This window comes from Typopeltis vanoorti, chromosome 24 (assembly GCF_054136105.1).
Source record: "Typopeltis vanoorti isolate ZY-2024b chromosome 24, IOZ_Tvanoo_1.0, whole genome shotgun sequence".
Taxonomy (NCBI): domain Eukaryota; kingdom Metazoa; phylum Arthropoda; class Arachnida; order Uropygi; family Thelyphonidae; genus Typopeltis; species Typopeltis vanoorti.
In genome coordinates, this window is record NC_143572.1 from 88,150,028 (window position 1) to 88,173,719 (window position 23,692).

Here is a 23,692-nt window from a genome sequence, read left to right on the forward strand (position 1 = left end):
AAGTGGGTGCAGTAAAATCGACCTTTCTCCTTCACGTCGGCGTTCTTATGAGCTTATTTTCTGAAATGCCGTCGTATTTAGAGATTTCTTTTTCATTATTTTATTCTTTATTGCTTTTCGGAGCGGAGCGAATTCCGTCTCGCACACCATGAGACGGAATGAGTATTTTGTTACCAACAATCATCAGCGACATTCTGCATTAAAATATTAATGGGCGTATTTATGGGTGCATCCCTAACCAGTGTTTTCAATTTCTATACGTACCTTAGAACTCTCCATATGTTAATGCAGTGTTTTTTTTCAAAGGAAAATGACACGACATTCACCAAAAGAAAACAAAGCTTAGCTTTTTAATCTTATTCAAGGAACGCACGCTGATCGGTTGTCTTTAGCCTCCGCTCCGTATAGGGAAATGAACAGAGTCATCTTAAAGGAACGAAAGCATTCCTACGAGCGCATCCATTACACCAACACCGCATGGATAGTCTGAACCCAGTTTACGTGCTGTCCAGAAGAGGGAAAAGAAAAAAAAAGTCAACCCTGAGTTAAGTCCACACTGACGAGTTCGTCTGACTTGCGTTCTGCATCTTCTGAAAGTAAATCATCCTCTTCGGCGAAAACGATTCAGGATTTACTCGGAGAGCATACGGATCTCCGACGTGTGCATTAGAAGTGGTTCAAGATTAAAAATGGGCAGTCCCCATTCAGGGATGAGAATGTCTTTTCCTGCGACGGATTCGATAACTGACACGATTCCCGTTTGCAATGCTCGTTGAGTGGAAGCATTCATGAGCATTGTAGAGTGGACCTCCAGTTGGGTGAAAATAACCTCATCGCGTGCACAGCGGATTTTTTTGACTCATTGCTGCGGACGTCTCTTCTTTCAAGAAGAACCTCGTCTGCATTTTAAGCTGACAGCATCCGTTTTTCTTGGCAACTACTTTCAACGTAAATGCAGCAAAGTCCTCTTGAGTATTTACTGAAGATAAAGGGGCCGACTCGAGTCCCCCTTCACTTCTTGGCATGGAGCTGTTTCAAGTTGCTTGTTTACTGGAGGAAACCTAAAAAAGCCGCGATGGCCAGAAGGAAAAGAGTGCATAAGAATTTCCATGACTTCAAACGCTGTATTCGAAATTCTGATGCATTTCCGTGAGAGAACCAAGATGGCAGACGTTGATGATGATTGTGGTAATTTTTACAATGCATTTTGTTTTGTACAAATCTCATAAATTATTTTTTTTGACAAAGTTTATTATCCTCTTCATTTATACAAAATATTTACAAATATACAATTGAAGTATTACTATTACGTTTTTGTTCACTACAAATATTCAGTATTTAATGTAAAGTGAATATCTTATTTAAATACATAAATAATAATAACGAACACAATGTATTTTCCATTTTCCATACATCTGTACAATTATTCATTTCATGTGTTAAGAGAGAGAGATTTTTCAAATTAACGATATTGGTTGTTGAATATTTTTTTTAGATAAATATACATAATTTTTTTTCAGCATTTTGTCATTTACATTTATATTTTCATCTGCAGTTCAATTAATTCTCCGATTATATTCATCGTTTCTTTTTTGGTATCAGCAGGGAATGCTGAATCGATTCATTTCGCTTTTTCACAAAGCTATTTTAAAATTGAAAGTAATATTAATAATATTTTTTATTAATAATAACACTGTATTTTACGTTTTTTGTTTCACATACATATTTACAGTGATTAATATAATATGCTAAGAGTGATCTTTTCATTTTGACAATATTGGTTATGGATTAAATTTGTATAAATATATATACCAGTTGTTTTTCTACATTCTATCTATTACATTTATATTTCAAAATTAACAACAAATAATAATAATAATAATAATTTTTTTTTTACATTTTTTATTTTTTTTTAAATTTTATTACATTACGTACATTTGTTTACATATGATGACTTACATTACATACATTGGTTTTCATGTGATACGTACTTTACATGCATTTGGTTACATTTGATACATACGTTTTTTTTTAATCCTGGATGAGATGCAATTTTTCAGCTTTCATCCTCGAAGCTTATTTGTAAGCTTATCTGAGGATGACACCAGTTGGTTATTATTTATTCGTCTGTTTGCTGTGTTAGGAAGCTACGAAATCTATGATTGAGAAATTCCGGCGCGCACACGCACACGTACACACCCAATGACATGGAATGTATTGATGCCTCGCTGAACTGGAAGCCTGAACGAATATATTGGGTTTCGTTGCGTTTGTATGGTATTTCGGGTGCGTGTTTCTTCTTCATAGTATGTCCTTAGAGCTCTTTTCAGGCTATTGTAGTTTGCAAGGTTTCTGTATTCAAAATGTAATTTGTTTATCATGTCTGGGATGTAGAAGTTTCGCGTGGCCTTTCCGTAGTGATTATTGTATTTATATGTGATATAATTAGTAGTCTGAGGTCTTGTCATATGGTATGTATTTCTAACTGTCCTGTAGTTGGCGTCGAAATAATGTTTTAGCAAAGCTGCATAGTGACATAAATGTTTTGCTGTCAGTATTTTGTGTTCTGACATTGCAATGTGTATAAGGTCGTTATTGTCTCTTTGTTCCCAAAAGATGAGTTTTATCATTTTGTACTGTAGCGACATTAATCTGTTTAATTTGTAGGGGTGCACAGAAAGCATACGTTGTTATAGCGTATCTTAGTATATTTTGACATAGTGCTTTGTATATTAGTGTTTTTAGGCGTGTGGGAACTATGTCTTTTAACCTGTAGAGTTTGCCACTTATTGTTCGGAGTTTGTTGTGTAGATGGTTTATGTGGCTATTCCAGTTCATATCTGCATCGAAGTAAATTCCAAGGTATCGTATTATTTCAGCCTGAGTGATTGTAGTGGTTTTGCTGCTCTGTGTGTTTTTCATGTTGGAAAGTGGATGTTGGATGGTTATACATATTTGTTATCAACTGGTCGAGTCAGTAGATTTCTGAATATCATTAATTTTGTTTTATCTGAGTTAAGGTGTATGGAGGTTTTCGTGAGCCAGTCTGTGATCAGATTTATGTCATGTTGCATATTGGTTTGGGCTATGCTTGCGTTATTATGGATGGATATTATAGCTGTATCGTCTGCGTATTGGAGTATCTTACCTTTGAGGGGTAAGATACTCCAATACTCCATTTGTAGCTGATTAATATCGTGCTTGTAAATGTTGAATAGAGTTGAGGAGAGTACAGCTCTCTGTGGCACTCCACAGGTTACTGAGAGAGTTACTTAGAGAGGTTACTCTCTGCTTCGGTTTGACCCGATACGTGTGATATGCTTTCTATTTTGGAGGTAATTTGTAAACCACCTGTGCAGATTGTCGTCTATTCCAACATGTCTCAGCTTTAATAACAAGGTTTGATGTGTAAGTGTATCGAATGCTTTAGTTAGATCAATAAAGACTACCATGGCAATTTTTTTTTGTCTAAGGTGGTATTAATTATGTCTGTAAAGTCTTTCAAGAGAGATGTTGTTCCCTTATTTTTCTGAAAACCATATTGTGTTTTGGGGGATAATATGGAAGGCCTCTGTATATGCTGTGAGTTTCTTCAGTACGATCCTCTCCATAATTTGATTGATAATTGGTAATGTTGCTATGGGTCTGTAATTGCTGATTAACTTTCTTTTTCCATGATTGTATATGGGTGTGATTATGGTGGTCTTTAGCATACTTGGTATCTGTCCTGTTTTAAATATTTTATTTATTAATTTTAGTAGGATAGGACCTAAGCAAGTTGCATGTTGCTTGATATCCTTAGGTCTTATACCATCAATTCCTGAGCCTTTGTTTGGTTTGATTTGAAGTATTGCAGAGAGATGTTCTGCTTCTTTTATGGTTGGGAACCATAATGTCTGTTTCGATTGTGGTCCAAGCGGAGGATCACGTTTTGTGATTGGGGGAATATTTCTGTGTAGTTCTTGTATGGAGTCTGCAAAGTATTGGTTAAAGTCATTTGCTAGTTGTTGGATAGGTTTTGCGTCTTTCATGAAGCTATGTTTTATGGTTTCGGAGGCGGTGGTGTTGGGAACAAAATCTAGCATCTCATTGATCAGATGCCAGGTTTGTTTCATGTTGTTTTGTGCAGAGGTTAATTTGTCTCTGTAGTAGTTTCTTTTTGCATTTCTTATTTTTGTTGTAAGACGATTCCTTGTTATCTTATATTCGGATTTTAAGGCTCTGTTATTTGGATATAGCTTCAATTCTTTCCATAAAGCGTCCTTTCTGTGTATTTTTAGGATTAAGTTTTGTGTTGTCCAAGGATTTTGGGTTGTTTTTGAGCGAATTCTGATTTTCTTTGCAGCTTTCTTACATATTTCCTCCAGTGTTAGTTTAATGTTGTTGTTGTTGTACAAGATATCTGCTGAATCTGATGCCATCTGTTCCCAGTTTGGTATTTCTTATTTCGTGGTTGACTACTTCTTCGTCTATTATTGTTTTCTGTCGCTTTTCTTCTGTTGGATATTGCATGGATATTGTCATGGTGTGCAGGTTTAGAGCAGCGAAGTAATGGTCTGCTACTTTGCACTTTATGACTGATGCAGTGTAACTGTTTGGTGGTGCTCGGACGTTTATATGATCTAGACAGGAGGCAGTGATAGTATTTCCGAATATTTCTTCTCTAGTACATGATGTTATTCTTGGTATTAGATTATACATGGATAGGGTGTCTAGGTATTGTACAGTGTTGTTCTGGTTTTCGTTTGCAATATTTATGTTTATGTCGCTGATTATCATTAGGAATTCGGTTAAGCATATTTCTTGACGTGAAAGCCAGCAATTGAGTTCGTGCAAGAATTTTATCATGTTAAGGTTTGGTGGCCTGTAAATTGCATTTAGTATTATGGGATGCTGTCTATTGGTGGTATTAAAGATTTCGAGGCAAAGGGTTTCAGCATGCTCAAATTGATAGGCCGTTTCTTTTGCTATTAATTTATGTTCGATAAATATTAATATTCCACCCCCTCTTTTTGTTTGGCGTCATGATCTATGTTGTTGGAAGCCTGGAATTTGGAAAGCAGTCGCTTCGTCATTAGTTATGGATACTTCTGTAAGAATCAATATATCAATAATACCGGTGTAATTCCTCAGATAAGCCTGTAACAATAACCAGTGTTTTTGGATTCTTCTGATGTTAATATGCAAGATTGAGAGACCTCTCCCTTGTACTGTGTATTGTTTCCATGCATCAAGCGATTCGAAAGTACAATTACTGGTGTATTCTGGTGTAATTACATCTATCTGATGGTTCACATTCATTTTTGTTGTGTTGAAGTCTTCTCTTTGAACTAAATTGGAGTCTTTTGTTTCACTCTGGCAGCCTATCTATGTCTTCCGAGCTTTTTATTTGTACTGACTTTGAAGTTTGTGACTTTCTCAAAAGTATCTTGCCGTCTTTGATCCACAGAAATTGATAATTTTTTTCTGTTTTTTCTTTTCTTACTTGGTTCAAAAGATTCTGATTGAAAGGTGTTAAATACTCAGATAGAAAGACGCGTATTGTCTTGCGATGCATTTAAATCCTTGACAACTAGTTTTTTCAGTCTGCTGGCTTTTATGAGATTGTCTCTTGTAGCCTTGCTTGTCAGACAGATTATTACTGGTGCGGGTCGTGGCGAGCCTTGTTTTTTTGTTCTTCCTGGGAATCCGATTTATGGTCTGAATATCATTATGCTGTAGGAGGATGTCAATTGCATGGCCTAACTTTAAAAATATGTCTCTGAGATTTTCTGTGGATTCGGTTTCTGGAAGACCGTTTATGACAAGGTCTTCTTAATGTTGTTGTTGGTTTAAAACTTCGTATTGTAGTTTCAGGGAATTAAATTCTTGACGGAGTTCCGATGTGTCTTTTATCAATTGGTGCTGCCTGTCAGTTAATGCGTTAATGCTGGTTTTAATGTCTTTTACCGTTTGTAAGACTTCTTTGACTTTTGAATTATTAAATTAAACAAACTATTCATATTCGCTATTTTTTTTTGTTATTTCTTTATTCTGTTTATCAAATAGTTCTTGGACAAGATCTAGCAAGCTGGCTTTTATATTTTCTAAACTTTTTTCTAGTAATAAATTTACGGAACTCAAATCATAAGACTCACCGGTATTTTGTTGTCTGTTCAGTTCATCGTCCGATTCTGCCTCCGGCGTAATCAGTTGCGCCGTTTCTTTGTTCTCTCTGCAGTTTAAGCACTTCTATTCTTCTCGTTTGGCATTGGATTTGCGTTGCCATGTTGTTTCTGAAAATTCGGAACATGTAAAGTGAAGATTCCTGTGGCATTTCCTGCAGGTTATATGACTTCCGTCAGACGGTAATTCCTTCTAATATTTGTTGCACTTCATGACTCACCTTTCTTTTCTTGGACAGCTGTAAAGATGGTGACGTTTTGTTCTATACTCGTTAGCGACCACGGTGAACTCTTCACTTTTCAGCACACTCAGTTTTTGAATTCCACTTGACCGATTTCGATGAATTATATATCACTGTCTTCAGCGTAACAAGTAGAGTTGCTTTATGACACTTTTAAATTAAAAACAGGAGTTAGAACCACATTAAAGCTATAAAAAACAGGACCAGCGATACAACCATGCAACCGTTCGTATGCCTACACAGCGCCCTCTCAATAATAATAATAATAATAATAATAATAATAATAATAATAATAATAATAATAATAATAATAATAATAATAATAATAATAATAATCCTTGAATTTATATGGAAAATCGGCCCAGCAAATAGACTCTTTACTGAACACAGTTCGTATTTTCAGTCAGGACATCAAAATGGAATTTGGTTTAGATAAATGTGCAATTTTATCTATTAAACGAGGAAAAATTAATAACTCTAGCAATTTTAATTTTGGTCAAGAGAAATATATGAAAGCAATTTCAGCTAACGAACACTATAAATACGTAGGAATATTAGAAGCCAGTGATATTCTCCACTAGAAAGTTAAACAACAGGCAGCATCAGAATACATCAAAAGAGTTTGAAATATTCTGAAAACAAAACTAAATGGATTAAACACAATTATAGCAATGAATTCTTGGGCTATACCAGTGATCCGATACAGAGCTAGAATAATAGATTTTACAAAAGAAAACCCGAACAAATTGGACTGCAAAACTGGAAAATGAATGACTATACATCATGCATTACATCCATGAAATGATGTTGACTGGTTGTCCCTACCAAGGTGAATAGATGGATGGGGTCTGCTGCAAGTGAGGCAGAGATTGGAGGAAGAAGAAATTAATTAAAAAAGTTACATCCGCAATAGGTGTGAGCAAATGCTTCAAGCAATTACACAAGAAGGCCTTCTAAAAGCAACAGGAAACAAATCCGATTACAAAAAGGAACAGCAAAATAACCAATATGTGAGCTGGAAAAATAAACCTTTCCATACCTAATTTATTTGAGATGCAGAGGACAAAATTGATGTCAACAAGACATGGCAATGGCTACAATACGGATATACTAAAAAAGATACAGAAGGATTTATTCGCAGCTCAAGTATACGCATAAAAAACTAATGCAATGAAAGAAAAAATGTTGAACAGCAATAATAACAGCAAATGCAGATTATGCGATCAGAAAAAAGAGACTGTAGAACATCTAATCAGTTCCTGCAGCAAAATAGCTGAAACTGACTATAAATACCGCCATGATCAAGTGGCCAAAATAGTTCATTGGCATGTATGCAAAAAATATGGCTTTCCTACTTCTGATAACTGGTGGCAGCATAAAATGGAGACAATATTGGAAAACGAAACAGCAAAACTTCTCTGGGACTTTAGAATACAAACTGATCAACAATTCGAACACAATAGACTTGACATTACAATTATCGAACATCGACAGTTTGGATTATCGATATCGCAGTACCCAGTGATAGTAACATTAACAACAAAGAACTGGAAAAAATGACTAAATATCCAGATCTGGCAATCGAAGTTGGCCGACTGTGGCTTAAACACACCACAGGCATCCCAATAGTTATCGGTGCAACTTCAGAGAAGCTATCAACGATTTACGGCAATTAAACATCAACAAAGTGACCCCACATGACTTACAAAAAACAGCATTACTTGGAACAGTCCGTATTTTACGACGCTACCTACCGGACTATTCTTAGATTCTTGGGTAGAATCTGAATTGTTCTGAATCACCAGCCAAATTTTTGTTTAAATGATATCTTGTTTTGACTGTGTATCAATTTTGTATGCGAATTTTGATCGTGCATCAAGGTTGTGAATAAATAACTAAATAATAATAATAATAATTTAATCGTTTGATATCACTTTCTTCAAACTTTACGGCGAACTTTTTATTCTTATCCTTTTCATTTACTATTATTATCGGCGCTATTTTTCGTTTAGCGCCCCCCAAAACAGATGCCAGAAATGTATTGCTACGATGCCGACTTGATATTCACGTTACTAATACTTATTATCCGCCTCTCACACATTCCTCTCAGTTTCCATGCTAATATCTCGTGCTATACGCCAGCACCAAATTTCTCTGAAAATTCACGAAACATCACATGTTGTCCTCTTACTTCAAAACGAAGCCAGGTGACTTGACATCCCTTCCTTACGGATCCCTGTTCTCATCTAACAGCATCCATTTCTTTTCTAACGAGTAACTTCGCCTCCACGTGGTTATTTCGACAAACAATACGGGAGAACCTTCGCTCTCAATCCTCCCTCGTACTGCCAAGTCAAGCGCACCGCGCATTCCCTTAATCCTCGTCTTCTCCACCGCATTCTTAACATTGAGCTCCCTCCGCTAATAATTATCCACATTTCTTTATCGACTTGTTTATTCCACTGAGAAAGAGAACTCGCTTGGTCATGATGATGCTCTTTGGTAAGAAATACTCGATTTCGAATCACTTCCAACCCATGGAGAATCCGTACGAGGGCTTTTCAACTTTTCTGGTCTCATACAGAGGTGGAGGAGGTTTTCCTCCCGGAAACTTGATTTTTCATCCACAAACTTCAGGCAAACCAGCCTGAAGAACACGTGAGATTAGAATACACATACACACTGGCCTTGTTGTCTTAGCTGCTTTGGCTGTAATTGAAATCGGTGGATGACCCCATTTAGAAGGAAGCGGAAGCATGCCGGGTGTTGATGAAATCGCAGTCCTCGCTCTGCTTGTATCAAAGAAATGTTCTGATTGCTGCATCTGCGTTGTGCAACGCAAACTTCGCTCGTTTAAGTGCAGTCTTCCATTTTCTGCCCAAACCTTCGGAGAGTTTTGTTGCATATTCCTCGCTTGAGTTGCTGGTAGAAGAAAGCGCGTGTCTGGGAAAGAAGGAACCGCAGGGGCAAATGAACATTTCGCTTTAATCCATATTTACGGAAGATGTGTTAGGATTTTACGCTAAAAGGTTAGGGGAACCTCTAAGTTTTTAGAAATTCCCCTAAGAAAACTTGAAGAATATACTCAGCGCGTGAATCGGCCATTTAAGGGCTACTGTTTAAATGTGTCGAAATAAAAATTTAGTAAAAACTTGAAGTTTAAATTCGAAAATCCTCCTTCAAGAACCAAACTCGAAAAGGGCGAAATGGAACGAGAAGCTTCGATTCGGATTCACCTGATTCTGTTTACGGCAGGGCAGGGCAATTAATCCCTGAAATGTCTATCAATGCTGTCACCGGTCTGGTTTAAGATTTTGTCTAGTTTAAGGAGGCAGCAGAAACCAAATTTCCCCGGGGAAGTCCTCGTGGAACTTCCCCGCGAACTCGCCTTCTAACGCTGAAAAGTCCTTAAAGCGATTCGTCGTCATTCAGGTCGATCCCCTATGAGGAAGTCGAACGGAGGGCTTTCCAATCGGAGGACGCGACCTCCGCTAACTGGGCTTCAGAGCTGCGGTGCAAAATCCCTTTAGCAATCCTAATTTCCGCTTCCTGTTGCATCCATGTCCGACTCGTTAGTGGCCAAAAAATAATTTTTGTGGGCCGCTTTCAGCCGAGTGCAAGCAACATCTGTTTTCCGTTCTGCTGCAAACAAAAGAGAATGCAGATGCAGAATTCCGCTGTCTCAATGACAATTCTGAATATCGAAAAAGCTTTCAGGATGCTATTTTTACTTCTATTGAGCCTATTTTCTTTTGGGAGTACCCGTTTTTTTTTTTTCCACTCGCTTTTTCCTCTAATTTTAAGGCATTACTGATGTTTTAGATGAAGAACATACTGGAAGAAGTTCGGACATACCTTTGTCGGATGTTGCTGGCTGTCTTCTTATTCAGCAGCATCCTGGTGTGTGGCGATATACAGTCATCTGCTCTTAAAGGAAAGGGGGGGGGGTTGGAAAAGTGAGGGCGGGAGAATTATTGGTGAGCAAGGGGTATGTGAACTTTTTGAAAAACCCGGGATTTTTTATTATTAAAGGTGGGCAAAGAATACTTTGGGAGGGAGATGAAAACAGAAATATTTTGGCGAAGGGGAGGGGAGGATAAGATCAGGGATGTGAGCCGTTTCGACAGTGCGCCCTCTTCGGAGCTCGTGGGGGAACTCTTTTAGGATAATTAAAGAACGGAGTAGAGAAGAGGTTTCTTCATTTATGGTAAATACAAACTTTCATTTCTCTTTCAGTTTTGTTTAGTTTTATAGCGAAAACGTCTCTTTCTCCAGGGAATCTATTACGTCCACCTTCATCCGAAGAGATCTTCAAGGCCGCCAGCTGAGAACGAGTGCAGTCAGGACGAAACCCACGAGCTGACACCGCTTGAACCCGACGCGCAAGAGACGCTCGTGTCTTGAAGAAAACTCGAAGACACTGAAAAGAAGGACACAAAAAATGAAGCAATAACACTTTTTATTTATCTAATTTATAATCACAAGAATATTGGGAAATATTATTGATTTTTATTAAATTACGCTTGTCGAAAACAAAAAAGATAATTCTCAAGAAAATGAACTCAGATTTTCTTTCATAATCTGGTAGTAATGGTGCATTGTTTTCCTTCGTGACTCCAACACACACACACACACACACACACACACACACACACACACACACACACACACACACACACACACACACACACACACACACACACACACACACACAAAAATTAAAAAATATATATATCGGCGTGTTTGTCGTGCCGAAACAGGAATAAACGTGCGGCAGCTTCACTGCTTTGTCGGATGAAAACCCGAATTTCCGGCACGAAAACCTTTCCACCGGCGTTGGAAACCGGAGCGAAGCTCTTCTAAAAATTCCTCGAACATTTCGAGTTCGCATTTTCTAAAAAATGCGAACTCAGTTTTTTGCTTGGTCATCGTATTAACCGACTGAGCTACGGATACTCTTGCGAGAATCCGTAGCTCAGTCGCTCATTATCGCTGTGCATCTTAATGCACAAAGAGGAATCGTTCGCTGCTTATTTTAAAGGTACTTCGGACATCTGCAAAGCGAACACGATCAGCTTGAGGTTCGGTGAATCTACGGATGTTCTCGTTAGTCGTAGTAGGAAAACACTGCGTAAGTATAGTTCGCCCACCGATTAAAGATCCTTCGACACTTCTGAGCATCTCACAAAAAGGAGAATCCATTCCGATAATAGGGTAATCAGTCCGTATAGTTTTATGAGTTGTTTATTATTACACGTCGGAAAATTAACTTTTGTTTTATGATCATTGTAGTTAACTATGTTGCTTGTATAACAGGTGGAAACATTTACCTATAAAGCACGTGATTTTGAGTGTTGGCGACCAATTCGTACGTCCTTCATTTTTTTCTCCCCTTCAGCATAAATCGACTATTCTTGGAAAGACGCGAAGCAGGGACCTACAAACGGTCGGCGAACTATAGCTGCACGAACTCCGTTTCTAGGGAAGAGTTGAATGATGGGAATAATTCGGCCGCTCATTCTATAGGGCAGAATACATTGGTGGAAAGAACATCGTGGCTGGAGGTCGCACCATCCGCTAGAACGTTTGTCGATGAGTAGAAATGAAAATATGATGGAGATCAGGGACGACCGTTCTGGAAAAAATAAAAATTAAATAAAACACTGTCACACTATCCACGAGAGAGAGAGAGAGAGAGAGAGAGAGAGAGAGAGAGAGAGAGAGAGAGTTGCTTAGCTAGAAATCCCACTTGCATCACAGTCCAAAGCATTCTGTGCGAGGATCGAAATTCACAAAACACCAGAAATAGTATTGGATGTGTGTGTGTTGGGGGGGGGGGTCAATTATTTGATACGGAAAAGCACCCAAACACTTCCACAGGCATTAATGGCTATGAGGGTGTTCGAACTCACAGCCTGTTAGTTGGAGGACGGAAGCGCTGACCTATTGGCCTACCCACCAAAAGAAATAAAATAATGAAAAAGAACTCGCTGTTGTGTTGTTTTTGATGTCGTTTAATTGATGTTCCCGCCTTATTAATTACCCCCTGTAAGCATTTAGTTTATTATCGTGTTGCATTTTACTTTCACCAACTTTTCCAATACTTCAACAAACATTCTTATAAAAAGTGGTCAAAAAACTTCCATTTGATATTTTAGCATTTGAGCCACGGGTCAAAGTTAAGTTGCTTGTTAGTTGGGCCAAAGAACTTAATCCTAGAATTAATATGAGATTCTACTGAAAAAAAGTTATTCACCAGAAAGCAAACATGACAATTTCCTGAAGGTCCTTTTGAAACCCGAATTTTATTTTTTATTTTTTGATTTGTTGAAACACAAATTGACTTAATCTACGCTGACTCATTTGTAATACAATATTTCTATCTGAATTTTAATCTACGATTGTAAGTTCTTTGGCTGTTAATAATTGGTATACTTTATTTAGACCCGATGGGAATATAATGTGACTATTTTTTTATTCGATTTTCACTTTTAATATGCCTTGAATAATATACCATTTCTTATTTTCATGAATATATTATTACTATTACTTTAAGTGAAAGGTCCACAGAACTCTTGATATCCAGATAAATAGGGAAGCAGGTTTAGTATCAATTCCGATGACAATGATGGCTTACGTTGATAGCAGTTGGCTAACCCACTTAAGTGTGATATTACTTCATATCAGTAATTTCATCATTCATGTTATGATTATGATGAACTTAATTGCATTTAACTAATAATGTTAATCGAATATAATCATTAGTTATTACCTCTATGCATTGTAAATTCTCAAAAAAAAAAAAAAAAAAACTATGTCGCGTCTTTAACATGATGCGACATAATTAATTAAAAACATTGTTTAAAGATGAGAAGCCATCACAATTATACATTTCTATCGTGTTTTTTCTATTTTCTTTGTACTGTGCAAACTAAATGGCATGATGTGTTCGAGGTCCTGTAATGCAGCTGGATTTTTCTATAATTAAAGTGATTTACACATTTATTGATTCTTATTAAGAACATTGTTTGAACGCACACTGCTTGGTCAGAATATTAGAAATACTTACTGTTGAAACTTTCGATAAATTAATAATTTAAATTAAACAAGATGTGGCTTCTATCTATTAATGCTTGAAAGATGTGAAACATAGAAGCTGTTGTTCTCTTAGAGGTAGAACGAATATAGATACACATCCAAATGAATCATATTGAACTTGAGAGTTATTTTCTTCTTTTCGTTTTCCCCGATTTCTAATGCAGGGAAAAAATGTTTCTTTTCTAATGAGAATGAGTGATGTTCTTTTTTATGAATTTCTATATTTCTCTCATAACCGGAATTAATGATAGCCTTGTATCTGCTACGCTTAGGTTTTTAATCCAGACTGTAGATGTGTGTGGGGTGGACATTTATGATACTCAAAATTTTTTGTCTCTTGTTGAGATACTTCGTTGTTAGATCAGGGCTTCGATTCAAAGTTATGGGAAATTCGAACATTAATGGGTGTTTTTTCACGATATTGAAGAACCAAAATATAAACATGCCAAACTCCGGTTGCATTAATAACACCCACCGGGACATTTTTATTAAAAAGTAATACACCCCATAATATAGTAAATGCGTGTGGTGCACCCATTTCACACTTACTCATTGTGACCAACTACATCTTTAGGAGTATTTCCCAGAGATTCACCATCCTTACAACTACAATAAAATATGATATCCTCTTCTCTAATTTGCGGGGCTGCATTAGAACCCGGGTGGGAAGGAAAACACTACATTGCTAAAAGAGAAATCAACTTAATTTATTACATTAATTTAGAATGCTTACCACTATTATTCGTGTAGCCATCAGCAATATTTTCAGTTGTAGATGGACCTGTTTCCATTTTCTTTGAATACTTCTGTAGTGATATGATCACACATACAAACAATAAGCTCAGACTAAGCATATCCTGTTGACTTTGTATACAAAAATTTACCAACTGAGAATCATCAGAACCCCCCCCCTCTCCCCTAGCTTTTCCGTAAATGCTTTCAAGAGAACTCCTCCTACCTGAATGCTCACTAATGGATGCAGGAACTAGTTGTAACAGTCTGTTTTTCATCTAAACAAGTAGTAAAATTCTTTCAAAAATAAACCTCCCTTCCCAGACTAAGCACAAAAATGCTTTTAAGAGACCTAACGAAACTGATAATGGATCATGACCTCGATCTTTTCTATTAATGAGTCTGTATATTCTTACAGTTTTATTTGTTTTCTGTCCATTTTGTTTTTATTTATTTATTTCTCTGAGATTCGTATCTCTGATTCAGGGGATAGTAAGGTTTTTTCTGTAAAACAAAGTACAGTATCTCAACAACATTTCTTTCAAGTAAAGTACGCACATGTTTTCTTCCAAAATTCTTTTCCTCTGTCAATCTGTATCTGTATAGGGTCCTCTGCATCCTAATTATTACAGGATGCAGACTGCTTTTTTTTTTTGGCTTCTATTCTGCTTTTCTATTCAAATTTCTTTAGATAAGTGACCAATCTGCAAAACATTTTTTAAATGTTCTGCAGGTCTGTCACTTTTCTAAAGAATTGAAATAGAAAAGCAGAATAAATGAGTCGGGTTTTTAAATGTTTTAAAAAATGTTTTGCAGGTCTGTCATGATGGAAACTTATTTTACCTAATAGTTAATGATCTGTGCGTATTTCTAGCTATCTCTTAAATTTAACATCTACGAAGAGGCCTAGTGGTTTTTCATAGATATAATTGCTCTTTATAAGTTGTCTTCCTTATCTGATATTATTAACTAATCATCTACAAATAATAACGTATTTATTTTTATCAATCAGGGAAGTTTCTATACCTGAGTTATTTAAAGTGCTTCACTGCATTAGTGTTGCATTACTATAAATATTAAAAATCTGGAGATAACATATTTAATACCTTGATTTAATATTAGTTTTTAGATATTTTTTCATTTATTTTTATTTCATTATTTTTGTACTGTATACATTCTGTCCTGCCTGTAATAAAATAATACTTCTCAAAGTTAATTGACTCAATTATTTCGTTGCGAATTAGATGACTGAAATATAACCAGTGAAAAGATAGTGGAATCTTTTATTACTTCATTGAAAACAAGATTAAAAAATTAAAACTTTCAACCTCGAAACACGTAAAAACAAAAAAGGTTCCAGTAATGAATTTGACTTTAAGTTCAAAAACAACGTTAGGGGGAATTACTTTTACTTCATCAGTTTTTTCCTTAAGTCTCTTAAAAAGCTTTTTTGTGGTTAGTCTGGGAAGGGAGGTTTATTTTTGAAAGAATTATCTTGTTTTTACTTGTTCATATGAAAATAGACTGTTACAACCAATCCCCCCCCGTTCATTAGAATGCTCTCAGGTAGGCCTTTTCTCTTGTGAAAGCATTTGTGGTAAGTTAGCTAGGGAGTGTCAGTTTCCTTATTTCTTAAAAGATTTTTACACTTAGTTTTGGAATTTTGTTGTTTGTACGTGTGCTTCAGAAACTTTGACACTCAATAAGACAGAGTTGCGAATCTCAGAAAAATAAATGTTAATTCAGGTTATGATAAAAATATATAGAAATTCATAAAAAAGCGTAAAAAAAAAGAAAAAAGAAATGGACAGAAAAGAAAACAAATAAAACTGTAAGACAAGATCTACGGGACGAAAAATCCGAGTTTCAGGGAGAAAAAAACCCGCTTGCCGTGCCAGAGATAGCCTGACACGGGCCAGGGTTTTTTCTCTCCTGTAAACTCGGGTTTTTCGTCCCATGAACTCAAGAAAATCGACCGCAGAACCCACATTATTTCAGACATTAAATATATTGTGTTAGGGTTAGGCACCACGAGATGGCGGCATTTTGAGCCGTCTCTCTTCACTGCGTGCCATTTAATTTGTGATAACCTTGGGCCAGCTATCTCTCTGATTGAGTACCAGTGGAGATTGAGCTGCCCACTCAGTCTCCAAAAGTCAGATAGATATGGAAATTTATTTCCCTATATGGAAATAAAAAGGCGTTAGCTGATTTTTGTTTTGACAAGATCTAAAATATATATATACAGACTCATTAATAGAAAAGATCAAAAGAAGACAACTTCAGTGGTATGGATCTGTCGAGAGAATACCATCAGAAAGGCTACCCAATCTTGCACTGTATGCAAGATTAAAAAGAAAAAAAGATGAAGCCCAAGAACTAAATGGATAACATCAATAAAGGTGAACTCCGGATTACAAACATATAGACAGCTCACCAGCCACGTAAGAAACCGAGATTCCTGGAGGTTGTTGTTGTTGTTGTTGTGGAAACATGGAAGACTCAACCCGCCCCCGACAGAAGGGCACAGTAAGAAAGTAAGTGCTTCCTTCCCTCACGGTTCCTAATGCAACAAAAAATATGAATTAATAATCTCCTTTTGTTTTTGCTTTTCTATGTTCATGTAAAAGCGCGTATTAATAGTTTGTGATTTAAACTATAGCTGAGGGGTGTGCAATGATGTATCCAGACCTGCTTGATTTAATTTAAAGTCACATGAAGTTGACGCTACGATACCAGTCTGATTTTATTTTTTCGCCTAAGCAGTTAGAAACGATGAGACAAAAATACTAAGTGGGATGACCTTCGTGACATCTGTCCTTCATTTCCTTGATTCATCTGCAGATACTTCAACTATTTTAGCTGCATGCTGTCGAGAGACACTCCGCACCTCAGACGAGGTAATTTTTGTACGCATTCTCATTGGAAAAGAAACTTTTTTTCCCTGCACGAGAAATCTGGGAAAACCAAACAGTTTATTACTGAAAAGAAGAAAATAACTCTCAAGTTAAATATAGAAATTCATCATCACTTATTCATCAGATTGAGTGCACTTTTGTTGTCATACAACTGAGTGGTGACTAGAACTAATGCGCTCTCATGTTTATTATCCTAAATAATCATTACCTGTGTGAATATCGTGTTTTGTACCATTTCCCCCCTCTCAGTTGTAACGTTAAAAATCAAGTTTTATTCATAAAACACCGTACAGACTCCACAGCAGTGGCTCGTGGCTTGAAATCGTGGGGGCGCTGCAACTTTCGAAATATACATACGCACTGTAAGTACAGTGTATACGTGTTTGGATAAAATATCAAAATTATAGTCAAAATTTAAAAAAAAAATTAAACATGAAAAAAACATTGCTTATTATAGATAAAATTATACAGTTGGGTATAATTCAAAATTACTTAAAAATAAAATCCATTCCTTTAATTGTAATTAAAGGAATGGATTTACGACTTTTGGACATTACAATGAAATCCTTTAATTGTAATGTCCAAATATTTAAATAAGCAGAGCTAACACGATAAACACTACGAACACTAGCGCAAACTGCATATAAATAACAGTGGAACTGCGCGACGGACAGTGCCGCATTACGCTAATAACTCGCATCTCACTATGACGTGCATATATTTGCGCGCGTAGCATTATGGCACTGTGATAAACACAATGCTGCTAGCGTCCTTCGCCCTCCTAAGTGCCACAAGATGGATTTTTTTATTATTTTTTATACAAAAGAAGAACATTGTATAGGATTGTTGATGATAAAATTAAATTTCACAAACAAATATAAATAAATTAATAAATATATTGATACATCGAGAAAAATTGGGGGTGCTGCAGTTCCGCAGTGCTACACGTAATCCTCATGAGCCCCCCCGTACATAAATTTACTAAGGAATTACTTCAACATTACTTATCGAAACAACAGAGACACATATCGTATAACACGACCCACAACAACTCTCTACATCCCCACACCTTTCAACAACTCATACGGTTCTTTTGTGAGATTACATCAGATACCCACGCTACTTAACAACCTACCAAGAAATTTAAAACACATAGATAACTACAGAACATTAAAACACGAACTCTGGAAAATATACCAACAAAGTTAATATACCATTAACACTAATATATACCTCACAAATCACCAGCATCCAATGCCTACATCCCATCCACAAACAGTAACTGTTTATGGGTGGGATGTAGCATTTAATAATGAATTTAATAGGCATCCTATTAAATGCTTTAGCAAAATAGAACAGTATCATAGCGTACATATCCATTTCCTTTATCCAACTAGGCCGTAACGTTGTTATAAAATATGAGCAAATTGCTCAGAAATGACCCCTTTAATAAACCCACGCTGTTCATTGCACAGCATAACTCACATGTCTACCCATTTCTGTATTGCAAGTTTTTACCGCTTTCTCTAAAATCTTCGTCACTACTACTCCAGGTCTGCAGTTAGACAACACAAATAGTGAAGGCTAATCCCACTCTCTTCATAAAAGCTAACCCAAGCTGCGAAGTAGGTGGGAATAATCCGCTTCATTCATCTACACGTAATCCTCATAATCAAATACTGTAAATTATGTAACAAAACAGTCAGTACGGTGTATAATAATAATAATGAAGATACAGATATACATATAAAAAGTATATGAATTTGTATCCAAAAAAAAAAAAAAACATTGAAAAGAAATAATGTGCCTTAAACTGCGTACAGTATAATGTACAGAGCACCAAGTGTAATATGCATTAATTGTAAATAGGTAAATACTGTGTACGATGAAAATGGAAAAATTATTACTTTATACATAATGTGTAAACATGCAAAAAATGTCTGTAATAATCATTAATGTTAATATTATAATAACATACGTTGAAAACAATTATTATTATTTAAAAAATATTATGTTTTTACGTACTTGTTATGAACAATATGTATGTAATTTATCTGAGACATTATCATATTATTATTATTATTATTACACATTATTAAAAAATTCCGTGTAATCTTCATTGTTAATATTAGAAGAACTTCTTATTCTTCTGCAGCTTCTCTCATTTAAGTGGGGTCACTGTTGATAATGAGTCTCCTCCACACTTTCCTGTCTTGGGCTGTCACCACATCCAAGTTCTTCATCTTCAAGTCCTCTTCTACCAGCTCCCTCCATCTCTTCTTTGGCCGCCCAAGCTTCCTCCTTCCTTGCACATCCATCTGCATGACCCTTCTTCCCACATATTCGTCCTCCCTCCTCATCACATGACCAAACCATCTCAACCTTGCCTCCTGTATTTTCGCTCCTAAGTTCGTAACTTTCACTGTTCCCCTGACATAGTCATTTCTCAGACGATCCTTTCTGGTCACACCGCACATCCACCTAAGCATTCTCATCTCTGCTACTTCCATCCTGCTGATGTTATTTTTCCTCAGAGCCACAGTTTCTATAGCATATGTTATAGCTGGCCTCACTACTGTCCTATAGATTTTGCCTTTCAGATTGATCGGCACCCTCTTATCGCATAACACTCCAGCCATCTTCCTCCAGTTCCTTTAACTCGCTTGTATCCTGCATCCCACTTCCTTCTCAGCTCCTCCATCTTCTTCCACTGTTGAACCTAAGTATCTAAAGTATCTCACCTTCATGATGACATTTCCTTCCAGCTCCAGATCTGTCTCCTGTCCGCCGTCCACTGTTGCAACACATATACTCTGTCTTACTTCTGCTCAGTCTCATACCTCTCTCTTCCAGTACTTTTCTCCATCTTTCCAGTTTAGTTCCCTCTTCTTCTCTTGAATCTGCACACAGCAAGATGTCATCTGCATACAACATTGTCCAAGGCGCATCTTCTCTCAACTCCTCTGTTACCACCTCCTTCACAATATTAAACAGAAACGGACTTAATGCTGACCCTTGCAAGCCAACTGTTACTTGAAAACTTTCTGTCTGTCCCAGACAGGTCCGAACACTTGTCTTCAAATTTCTCTACATTTCCCGCACCAAACTGACATATTTCTCCGGCACCTTCTTCTCTCTCAGATACCTCCAGACTTCTTGCCTTGACACTCTATCGTATGCTTTCTCCAGATCAATAAATGCCAGATGTAGCTCCCTTTGTTTCTCTCGATATTTTTCCATCATCTGTCGTAACCCAAAGATAGCATCTGCTGTTGATCTACCAGGCATGAAGCTAAATTGTTCCTTTGCAATCTCTACCTCCTTCCTCAATCTACCATCAAGAACCCTTTCTAGGATTTTCATTGTGTGGGCATCAACTTTATTCCTCTGTAATTTTTACAGTCTTATGCATCCCCTTTACCCTTGTAGATGGGGACAAGAGTACTCTCCCTCCATTTCTCGGGTATATTTTCCTGTTGGCAAACTTTCATGAAAACAGGTCCCACAGCAGGTCAATTCCCTCTTCCCCCAGTGCCTTCCATGCCTCCACTGGAATTCTGTCGGGGCCCACCGATTTTCCATTCCTCATCCTCTTCATGTCTCCGTCATTTCCACTCTACTGATGTTCTGCACCATCCCCTCAGAAGGCTGCCCATCTTCTCTGTGAGTCCTTGCATTTTCCTCATTCAAAAGTCCCTCAAAGTATATATTCCATCTGTTTCTGTTAATATTAGAAGAACACGTGTTGTAAATAAAGATGCAAAAAAGTATTATTATCAAAATTTTAATTGAAATGCAACTGAAATCAATGTAGAAAATGAATCACATATGCAGCATTCAGTGCTAAATTTTGTAAAAATTACAAGTTAGAATGTCACTGAAGACAATTATTGTAATTGTGTAAATATTTTAGAAATCAGTAAAAAAAAGAAGTAATAACTCACTTATTAATATTAATGTGATGCCAACTGGTTGGTAAGAGAAACAGAAAGTGGCCCTTAAACAATAAAGCTTGGCTCCCATTATTTTAAACTTTTACAAATTTGGTGCCACATGAAACTCATATTTCAGAATATTTCAAAGTTATTTTTACATTAATTACAGTAATCGTGCTATTGTTACTTATTTTCCTTTAATTATTATTATTTTTTTTTTATTATTAAAACAAATATTATTAAAACACGTAGATAACCACAGAATATTAAAAAACGAACTCTGGAAAATATACGAACAAAGTTAAGAAACCATTACCACTAATATACACATCACAAATCACTAGCATCCAATGCCTACATCCCATACACAAACAGTAGTAACAACACAAATAGTGAAGGCTAAATCCCACTCTCTTCATAAAAGCTAACCCAAGCTTCGAAGTAGGTGGGATTAACTTGCCTCACTCATCTACAAGTAATCCTTATAAGCAAATGCAGAAATTTGTATGTATAATCATTCTTTCTCAAACTTTAAAAATAAAAAATAAAAAATATATATAAATAAAAATTAATGAGAAATAATAATTGTAATTATTACTATTATTAATTGTTATCATTACAAATGAGAAATAATAAAATGTTAAACATTTTTTTTTAAAAAAAATTTAATTAATAATTAAAAACATCTGTAATAATTATTATTATGAATATTATAATAATATACGTTATAAACAGTTATTGTTATTATTATTTAAAAAAACTTTATGTACGAGAAAGTATTTGTTATGCATAATTGTGTTCATATAATGCGTGTAATTTATCTGAAAAAAAAATGTAATTTTTATATTATTCTTAATTTCTATAATTTTATAATGTAATTATTATATGTATGCAAGACATAATAAAGTGTTAAAAAAATTATTTGGGACGTTCAAATTACCAAAATCGGATAAGTAAGATTCAAATTTTCAGTGTTGAAGTTCATAGAGTGTACTGCAGTCACCAGCCAACGAAGAACAAAGGACGTCGCCATTTTAAAAGTCGCACTATAGTCGCTAACGGGAAGAAAGGCTAAAGGTCACCGAGACAGCGAAGTTCAAGCAAAATGAGCTGTAACAAATGCAATAAGCCATTAAGCGATGAAGGGGACGGGCCGCATTGTTCCGGATGTAACAAAAAACAACACTTCCACTGTTCAGGAATCTCAGAAAGCACGTGGAAAGCAAAAGGAGCCGTGAAACGGACCGAATGGCGATGGCAACAGTGCCGTGAGAAAACGAAGAACAAAGACCAGACACCAAAGAAAAGTAACGACGAGATAACGAGACCTCTGAAGAAATGTTAGGAGCCGTGCGAGAAATAAAGACGAAATTAACGGTAGCGATAGAAACGCAAGAAACACTCCAACGCGAAAATCAAGAATTGCGGAAAGAAGTACACTCAAGTGTGAAATGGAACACATGCTACAAAAAGAAAGGAAAAAAGACCTTCAAATTGAAGGAATAACGAAAGAAAATACAGAAGACAGAAAAAACATAATGCAACTGATCGGCAGCAAGATTGGAATTCAAATCGCAACCACAGATATCACCTATATCAACCGAGGCCCACAAAAAAATAAAGAGAGACCGCCACCAATCATCGCTCGTTTCACCAACAGAAATCTGAGAGACTCCATTCTTACAGCAAGCAAGAAAACAAGGCCGACAACAACGATCCTAACTGATAAGAAACTCCTAACACTAATCTAACGTAACGAGTGCGGTAAGAAAAGCAAAAAAGGATTACGAAAGAACATTGGCCATGCAGGCTAAAGAGAATCCTAAACAGTTTTTTTGGATGTGTAGCAAGTAAAAGGAAAAATGTACATGGCAGAATGATTTTAAAGAATGCCGATGGTAGGGAGGTAACTGAATCAGTTGATATAGTTGAGTTACTGAGTGAGCACTTTGCAAGAATATATCATCCAGGTGGTAACATTGCAGAAACGAATAAACCAGTAGATTAAACGGGAATTGTGGTGAATGAAGTGGAGGTGAGTAGTCTATTGCATAACCTCAATGTCAATACATCCGTGGGATTGGATGGTATACCAGCTCGTGTCGTACCTAAAGCAGCTAAAGAATTGTCAGTACCCTTGACCATTTTGTTTAATTTGAGTCTCGGGTCTGGGTTAGTCCCGAGGGAGTGGAAAGAGGGGAAAATAGTTCCACTGCATAAAGGTGGTTCCAAGACTGCTGTTGTAAATTACCGACCGATTAGCATATCAGGAATTATTGTCAAGGTCTTAGAGTAATTAGTCAAGAAAAGAATACAGGATTGGAATGATGAAAATGGGATATTGTATGGGGGACAACATGGTTTTGTGAAGGGTAGATCATGCCTCAGTAACGTGCTCACGTTTTATAACACAGTGACGGCTGAACTGGATAGGGGTAAATGGTTTACAGTGATACTACTGGACCTTGCCAAGGCCTTTGACAGGATACCACATGCAACCCTAATCAGTAAACTGGAGCAGATGGGGATAGATATAGGGTTGGTGAGATGGATAGGAGGGTGGTTGAAGGAGAGATACCAGAGAGTGGTTTATGCAGGAGTGG

General features: G+C 36.5%; 1 protein-coding gene across 1 annotated transcript in view; it reads left to right on the forward strand.

Moving 5' to 3' along the window:
* The window catches only part of LOC150093529 (XK-related protein 6-like), a 41,216-nt gene extending 25,770 nt beyond the window's left edge, over positions 1-15,446 (forward strand). Inside the window, exon 5 of the mRNA XM_090413845.1 lies at positions 10,682-15,446. Coding sequence (XP_090269971.1) covers positions 10,682-10,810 — 129 coding nt within the window. The 3' untranslated portion in view covers positions 10,811-15,446. The remainder of the gene's footprint in view (positions 1-10,681) is intronic.
* Positions 15,447-23,692: the final 8,246 nt, after the last annotated feature.